A 9,430-nucleotide genomic window follows, 5' to 3' on the forward strand; every position below is an offset into this window, starting at 1 on the left:
CTACCAACATTCTTAGGACTGAGGTGTACACATTATACAAATACATGTACATGTAGCTATAGGGCTTAATTACACAAAGCATTTTGAGCACAGTTACTGTATTTTGTGGTCAGTCGGATTTGGAATTGAAGAAAATGCATTTCCCTGTACAGACAAAATGACATACAAACTGGACTTAAGAATGTTACTCCTGTATATTGTTTATTCTTAATGCATTTTAAGGTACAATGTCTATTTACCTTTTTTGTATTAATTAGATTACATTGTGAGGAGGAGATTGACAGCATCAAAACTATTACAGATGTTGTAAATGAAATATTTTTTAATCACTTTAAATTGCAAGTTAACCTTCCACCTTGCATGGACATGCATCATTTGAAAACAATTTTATTTGTAAGGTGCTTTAACAGGTCAGAAACCCATATCACCAAATGACCTTTAATAAATTTTCTTGCATACCACTCTTGTCCTCACTCATACATATAAATACCATACCTGACAACATTCCTACAATCCAGGACCGAGAGGTACATGTTATATAAATGCAGAACCTCTGTTCACATTCCAAAAGTGTTGGATGTTATCAAGGACCAGTACAAAAGGATGTTATTTCTATTAGCTTATATTATTTACCATACCTATATATCTAGATTTCTCTCACATGGCATCTTTTTCAACATTACCCTAATAATCACTTTTCCTTTAACCTACTAGTATCAGCATGCAGCCACCACATCACAAAGCATCCATCAGAATAATTGCACACTTACGTATAACTAGACCTCTCATTATCACTACCCAGGGTTGCTGTATTGTATATAATCTTTATTTCTTTTTTACTGTTTGAACTGGTAAATGTTTCATGTTCTGTATTTTCACATGCTTTGCAAGCCATACATGGTGTTTATGAAAGCATTCTCTTCTTTTACTTTATTAGGCAATGAGAGCTTTTTAAAATTTCAAAAAGTTCAATTTTTTTTTAGTTATTAATTATCCTGTGGCAGGAAACATGTCCAGAATGTAATACATTCTTGGACAAATTGATAGTGGATTTAAAAAGTGCCACATCCCCTTCTTGATATTCTGGAATTACCAACTACTTATGTACCATGTGTTTTCTGTCAAATAGAATAGTGGAACCTTCAGGTTAGTTTTTCAGGACCACTGCCCTGAAAATGAAGACTAAAACTGTTCTCCTTCAAATATTAGATTACAGTAACTGATGTAAATGACAACTGTAGCATTTCTTTTTCTGGATTTTCATTTTTTAAAATGTTTGTTTCCAAAACCCTGAAGTATTTGCAGTGACACTGACAAGAGCAAATATGACAAACATGGGCTGATCATGCCATTCCAGTATACAACAATTTGTTCATGTCCCCATCTGCTGAAGTTTTCTCAAATCTGTCTTTTCTAGATGAACAAGTCTTGTGCAAAGTCAAGGAGGGATAACAGATATTATCATGAAATAACATTTTGTTTATAAATAGATGCAGAAAATTTACATAGCAAATGTACTGGGTATCATTCACATATGTAAGATTGAATGCTTCTTCTAAATAAGCTTCTTATTGAAATCAAAATATAGGAATGACATCAAATCATCCCTATCGTATATACATAGCTTATCTGGGAGTTGGTTATTAGCTGAGTAAAATGTGGCCAATAGAAACAAATTTGCATGACTTTAAATTTTCTTGATATTTTGGATAACTGAACTATAATGACAGTGCTAAATGTCAAGGATACGGTTTTAGATGTTCAGCAAAGTTCTTCATTTCTTCTTGCACTTGGTCCTAAAAACATTTTTGCAAAATTTGCATTTATTATATAGTAACGCACATTTAAACATACAAAGTCAATGTTTCTTATTTAAATTCACTTGAAATTTTTTTCTAATATCACATAAAACTAGAGGATCAGAGAGGCGATACCGCCTCCGAATATTGTACCACCAGCTGGAGTAAGCGCATTCGTATGGACCCCCCCCCCCAAAAAAAAGGGACACTATCACCAGTCTTGTGCTTGACAAGCTTTATAAAATGCAATCAACAAGAGTTCTCAAAATATGCAAAAAAATATAACTAAAAATGGTACAATCAAGCAGATTTTCGAATTGACCTGCATTTTCCTACCATTGATCACTCATGTGATTCTCTAGACAAAAAGCCTATTGGTTTTTCTTGAAATGTGTTGTCAGTGGTGCATATATGCTGACAAAAGAGAAAACCTAGGGGCAACACCAAGCACATCTCTCCTAGTTTTGAAGATATGAGGGGCAAGAAAATATACAAAGCTCAGTTCATGGTGAAAAAGTAGGTCAAAGGTAAATTTCAATATCATTGTATATAAATTTCTATTCAAGTTCAATAGTAACCATGGGCATTTCTTTGCCAATTTTGCAGATTTAAAAGCCAGAAAAAATGCAAAAAGCAGTTCATCATAAAAAGAAGGTCAAAGGTCAATTTCAAGGTCACAGTAAAATTACCAGTATAAAACTTCCTATTCAACTTCGATAGTAACTATGGACCTATCTCTGCCAGTTTTGAAGATAAAAGGGAACGGACATTTGCAAAGTTCAGTTAATGGTGAAAAGTAGGTCAAAGGTCAATTTTAAGGTCATAGTAAATTGCCTCTAATGACTTTCTATTCAAATTCAATAGTAACGATGGGCGTAGCTTTGCCAGTTTTGAAAGTATAAGCATTAAAAAAGTTGCAAAGTTCAGTTTATGGTGTAAAGTAGGTCAAAGGTCAATTTCAAGGTCACAGTAAGATTACCAGTATAAGACTTCCTATTCAACTTCAACAGTAACTATGGACCTATCTCTGCCAGTTTTGGAGATAAAAGGGAACCAAAATTTGAAAGTTCATTTCATGATGAAAAGTAGGTCAAAGGTCAATTTCAAGGTCACACTTAGATTGCCTGGATATGACTTCCTATTCAAGTTCAATAGTAAGTATGGACCTATCTCAGCCAGTTTTGGTGATAAAAGGGAACGGACATTTGCAAAGTTCAGTTAATGGTGAAAAGTAGGTCAAAGGTCAATTTTAAGGTCATAGTAAATTGCCTCTAAAGACTTTCTATTCAAATTCAATAGTAACTATGGACGTATCTTTGCCAGTTTTGAAAGTATAAGCATTAAAAAAGTTGCAAAGTTCAGTTTATGGTGTTAAAGTAGGTCAAAGGTCAATTTCAAGGATACAGTAAGATTACCAGTATATGACTTCCTATTCAACTTCAATAGTAACTATGGGACTATCTCTGCCAGGTTTGGCATTAAAAGGGAAAGAAATTAGCAAAGTTCAGTTCATGATAAAAAGTAGGTCAAAGGTCAATTTCAAGGTCACACTTAGATTCCCAGACAGCCTCAGTGATCTGGCGCACGTCTGGCCCAGATCTGGCAACGTCTGGCAATGTCTGGCAAAAGGTATGGCCCACGTATGGCTTGCCACATGTGGGCCAGATGTGGCAATGTTTGGGCCAGATCTGGCCCAGACATTGCCACATCTGGCCCAGTCCACATTTGCTCATATGGCCAGATGTCGGCCCAGATCTGGCAATATCTGGCAAATGTATGGCATGCCAGATGTGGGCCAGATGTGGGCCAGATCATATTCAAATGGGCCAGATTAGGGCCAGACATGGACCACATATGGCCCAGAATGTTTTTTTTTTCTTTTTTTTAAATTATTTTTAATTATTCAATAAGATTACTATAAAAAAGACATACAAGATTCAAGATTCAAGTATTTATTCTGTGCTAAAACCCTAAACAAAATTATTACACATTATATAACCTTGCTGGCAACTAACATGTAACAAATTAAGGGTCACTCCTTGTCTTTTTGTACAAAACAATGTATATTTGAAAAAAAAAACTACACTGCAAAAAGGTAAATATACAGACACTTATCTGGCAAGTGTCTGGCAAAATGTGGCATAAATGCCAGACTTTGCCAGACTTGGCCCAGATCTGGCAAGTGTCTGGCAAAATCTGGCCCAGATATTGCCAGACGTTGCCAGATCTGGGCCAGACGTGGGCCAGATTACTGAGGCTGTCTGGGTTGTCAGTATGACTTCCTATTCAAATTCAATAGTAACTATGGACCTATCTCTGCCAGTTTCACTTACATACATGTAAAGAAAACAGTTATAACAATTTTTTTTCAACACAAAGCTGCTCATCGAATCTGAATTAACACAAATTACAAAAATTGTAATTAATTATGCATGTACATGGGGGAGGGGTTTGAGGGGGAAATATTTTTGCACACATTGTCATTTTAAAACTAATTCAAACATATCATTAATAATAATAATCACTAATGAATATAGTTTTGTAATGAATAAATCTTGAATAATGAATAAAAAACATTGTTTTTTTAGAAGATGGTGAGTTATAACAAAATTATAAATAACCATGCAGTAACTGTAATTCAACTTGCATGCTGGCTACAGTACTGTACATACATGTAAATTCTGAAAAAAAAAATATGTATACTCCAGCACAGATATAGATGTACAATTAAAAGAGAATTACATGTGCACAAAAACAAACCCCAGTATCAATGCTTTTGAATTAAATCACATCATGAATCAAATCACTCAATGAATTGAACCAGTTTGCAATGTTTGCGCTTTTTTCAAATCCATAACACTAAGAAATGATACATCTGGCTCCTTGACAAGCTTATAATTATTAATGGAATCAACAATATGGAACAAGTAACTCTACCAAGTTAACAACAGTTCATTCAAATGTCAAGTCAAAACACAACATCCCTTCCTTTCTTGGACAGAAACGGTCCTTTCAAAACATGTTTATTGACAGTTCAGTCTTTAAAATGTCCTTTCAAACATTTGCAGAATAGCATATGAAATCCAACTTTTATTCCTTAAACCACACTGAAAATTCTCAAAACTTATCAACTCATATCAAATCCCATGTCCTTTCACTACTACTGGTCTCTTCCTTTACGTCACATTCAAATGTTCCCTTCACTTTTAAAGGTTTCTCAGACGTGCATGAATAATACTGTTTGTTTTCTGGTCCTCCACAAGAGCCACATTTATTTTTCTTGGATTTCAGCATTCTCCATGTATTTTCATCAATGATATTACAATATGCACCTGAATCTGGTAATACACTGAGATTAACAACTCCTCTATTTCCTCCATGTCTTCTGTGTATATTGCATTGGTTCCCACACCAAATGTATATATGCACTCCTGGATTATCATGTTCAAATCTGTCATTTACATGAATAATAGTTTCAGTTTTGCAGACTTTTGCAAAGTGATCCAACGTTCCATGTTTTCTCAGTCAGGGAGTTTCTACTTCGTTTTTCATGTCTAAACTCGTAATGTTTAGACTGGCTTGGCTTGTCAAATGACTTCGGTTTCATCATACTCACAGTTTCTGGTGTTCCAATTTCATTCAAAGCGTTAACTGTCTTATGTATATTCATGTTTCTAACCTGTGTTTGGGAGAGTCCTGAAAATATCTTGTACACCTGTCCCTGCTGAATACAACATAAGCGCGCGTCTCCTCTGTCATGTATTTTTAATTTTCTATCTTTGTTCATTATTCATGCCGTCCGTTGGTTTTGAAAAGATCAATCTTTTCCGTCAGCGAAGAGGTTAAAACTGTCTAGCCATCGCGTCGAGCGTGACCCTAATGTCTCCGGACTTCTGTACGGTTCGAATTCCGTAATTTCACATTTTTCCTCCATTTTTTTCAAAGAAAGTTGGCTCACAGTTTTGCACTAGTGTTAATCCTCGTCGCCAGTGTTGATGCCTTCGAAATAAATCGCATCACGAATCAAATCACTCAACGAATTGTATCAGTTTGATACGCTTGTGCTTTTTTCATATCCATAACTCTAAGAAACGCTACATCCGGGTCCTTGACCGGCTTAGCATAAAAAGCGGAATCTTACAACAGCGGAACGAGTAGTTCAAAAAGTTTTAGAACAGTGAATTCATTCAAATGTCAAGTCAAATAAAACAAATAACACACTTATGTTGCCAGATCTGGGCCAGACGTGGGCCAGATTACTGAGGCTGTCTGGGTTGTCAGTATGACTTCCTATTCAAATTCAATAGTAACTATGGACCTATCTCTGCCAGTTTTGGAGATAAAAGGGAACGAAATTTGCAAAGTTCAGTTAATGGTGAAAAGTAGGTCAAAGGTCAATTTAAAGGTCACAGTTAGGTTGCCAGTATATGACTTCCTATTCAAGTTCAATAGAAAGTATGGACCTATCTCAGCCAGTTTTGGTGATAAAAGGGAACAGAAATTTGCAAAGTTCAGTTCATAGTGAAAAGTAGGTCAAAGGTCAATTTCAAGGTCACAGTTAGATTGCCAGTATGTGACTTCCTATTCAACTTTAATAGTAACTATGGACCTATCTCTGCCAGTTTTGGAGATATAAGGGACTAAATGTTTCAGTTTTGGAGTTACAATAATGTGCCATAAATTTTCTACAGAAAAAATTAATTAAAATAAAGAAAAGGTCATTTTCGTTGAAATTCTTGAAATGGGAGGTGCTCAGAAGTTCCAGATGTTCAAATTTCATGAAATAATGTCATTTTTGACCAGAAGTTGTCTGCCTCGCCAAGCCTTATGTTTTATTTTCCCGAAGTTCAAAATTTGTTATCCATTACCGTATTGCACATTTTGCTTTCACCACCACAATGTACTTTTTGATACAGCATAACTCGAAAACCGTATGGAATACATAAAAACGGAGACCACCTCCAGTGTTGGGCTTTACATGCTCTACAAAATGCAAAAAAGAATGGGTCTCTAGCATTAACGGTTCCCGAATTAGAGACAGTTTTCAGTTTCGTTATATTATGGCCGTTACTCCTGGGAAAATGCAGCGGTTGACCCCAAATTCACAGAGATGAAAGATGACCCGAAGGGTAGCACCTTCCAATAATATTATAGGTTAGGTCTGTGTAGTTTCTGAATATCAGCGCAAATAATTTTTTTTTTTGAAAAAAATTTCGTTTTTTTGAAAATTTTGGCTCGTTTGACCTTGAAATAAAGGTCAAAGGTCAAATCCAAGGGCATATTTGAAATCTCCACATATGACTTTTGGATAGCCGTCTGTAGAAATTTTTCCCATAATTCCTTCCGTAGGGTAGATAATTAGCATTTAATTTTGCCATTTTTGGACAAGGGTGTATTGCAATGAGTGCCACACCTAGACCCCAGCACCGACAAAGCCCAAATTTTACGTGGAACGAGTTGAGATTATAGGTGACCTAAATCCAAGAGATGGGTATTGAGGCCCTTACCGTCTAGGAGGAGAAGCGGTAACGGTGAGATGGCGGCGGAGCCAGAGGAGCCGGCGGAGCCGCAGGAGCCGGCGGAGCCGCAGGAGCCGGCGGAACATGCGGGTCGGGACTAAAACCATGTGTACCGCCAGCGCCTACGCTGGTGGTACAATGAATACACAATACCAAAATTTTACTATAAAAATAGGAGCATGAAGTAATTAATACTTGCAAAACATCACTGAAAAAATATTATTTCCAATGATGGATAGATTTTATTTGAACTTACCTGCCCTGACACTGTAACCACTCCTAATTCTACTAGGTATGACTTTGACAGAGCTTCCACTTTATCTGTGTCACCAGGTTGGAGCAACTATTGACCAATAAAATAGTAAGAAAATAGCTGTATAAATATTTCAGTGCTAAAAACAAAATCACTATTATTCTCTCTCTCTCTCTCTCTCTCTCTCTCATAAAAGGAGCTATGGCTAGACTTCAACAGACCAAAAAAAAAAAACAAGCAGTACAGATTGATGACCATAACATCCCAAGCATCATTATTTCAATCAATATTATTTTTTCCAACGGATGTAAATCTTTTTGAAGCAGAACAATGTGAGTCTATTGGATTAATTTTAACAGGAAAAGCATTATGATGTCAAACAAATACCCTGTATATCTTTGAAACAGTTATTTTCATTCTTCCTTTCCTAAAAAAATGGCCGCTTACTACAAACTCATGATCCAACCTGAAGTTAAAAAAAATATCATAACTGGTAATTTTCTCTTACTTTGAAATATATAAGATAATATTGAATAAGTAAGTTCTCCTTAAGCAATAGACAAAATGACTACTTTAAAAAAACTTCTGATAACCTCTACATAAAGTATTTTTCACTTGCCTAAAGCCCATTTCAGTGAGGAACTGCACCAAATTATCTGAGGTACCAACATCAATGCTACTTCTCACAAGTGTATGTTTGCTTCTGTCCCCAAAATCGGGCTCACCAACATATCGCAAAAGCCTGAAAATAAAAAAGATTATATACGATATCAGCAAATGACTTTCAAAATGTTTTTAAAATTCTGACAATAGTTGGTAAATGCTATATATATACTACCTGAAATATTAAGCCTCCAAAATAAGCTCCATTTACAAACTCTAAAAACTAGAATGATTTTTTCTGGCAACACTGTGACACTAACAAATACATGCTTTCTAGTATGTATCCTAAACAATGCATGTGACTGGTAAATGTAAAATCATTATTAAGACTGTATGTAAAAGACAGGGTATTTACCATGGTGCTTCTGGGTCATCAAGTGCCCGTCTGGCTCTGAGTTGTAACACATTATTTGCATTGGTGCCTGCAAAAAATAACTCAAAGTACTTTAAAGACATTATCCAATACTGTACAAATATTCTTTTGAAATTCAATTGTACTTCTTTTGGTTTCAGCTGTGAGATTGGACAGCATGATTGAGGAATGTTAATTTCATTGAGGCAGAAAGAGTTTGAGATCATAAAATATACCAGACTTAGAAGTACCAGGGAATTGTTAGTGAAGGCATTTTTACAACCGTTTCAGTTACCTATTGTGTAAACCATTTCATGGTCTTGGAACTTTTCAATTCCTCCAATATTATCGCAAATGCCTCTCAATCTATGGAGAAGAATGTCTCTGGATGCATCTAATACACTGCCTTGAAGGAAATATTCTTGTAACGGGACAATCTTCTTGTTCATGGCTGCTAACATGCTTTCCATCTTGAATGGTCTTGCTTTCAAAAAATTGATAAAGGATTTGATGGGTGGATCCAAAGCAGGTGTCACACATATAAATAATTTTTAAACAGTAAAGCAAGTATTGTAAGTACTGGGTGTAGAATGAAGTCGGGAGATAATACACTCTTCTAAGGTCTCGGTTAACCTTGCTAGGAATCCTCGTTTTCTCCCTGGTACAGCAGAGTCACGCACATTTCAAACTAACGTGGGTGCATTTTAAGGCTTAAGTCACATAGACTAATAATGCTGTAGGCTTCTATCAACAAACACTGTTTTAAGACACTTCAGGGTTAGTAGGTTCTTCTACTGTTGTAATAATGTGTCCTACTTTCAAGCTCCTCTTGCCTAAAATGATA

At 35.7% G+C, this 9,430-nt stretch overlaps 1 protein-coding gene across 1 annotated transcript; it reads right to left on the minus strand.

Moving 5' to 3' along the window:
* Positions 1–188: 188 nt before the first annotated feature.
* LOC106152546 (mediator of RNA polymerase II transcription subunit 18-like) lies at positions 189–9,419 on the minus strand. Its single transcript, XM_013526161.3, has 7 exons — positions 8,882–9,419; positions 8,590–8,656; positions 8,191–8,313; positions 7,959–8,037; positions 7,575–7,661; positions 1,750–1,796; positions 189–1,427 (listed from the first exon to the last, which is right to left on the minus strand). The coding sequence occupies exons 1-7, from the start codon at positions 9,054–9,056 to the stop codon at positions 1,373–1,375; spliced, it is 633 nt and encodes a 210-aa protein (XP_013381615.1). The 5' UTR covers positions 9,057–9,419; the 3' UTR covers positions 189–1,372.
* Positions 9,420–9,430: the final 11 nt, after the last annotated feature.

Source organism: Lingula anatina, chromosome 1 (genome assembly GCF_051362555.1).
Source record: "Lingula anatina isolate TDL-2025a chromosome 1, LinAna3.0, whole genome shotgun sequence".
NCBI lineage: Eukaryota > Metazoa > Brachiopoda > Lingulata > Lingulida > Lingulidae > Lingula > Lingula anatina.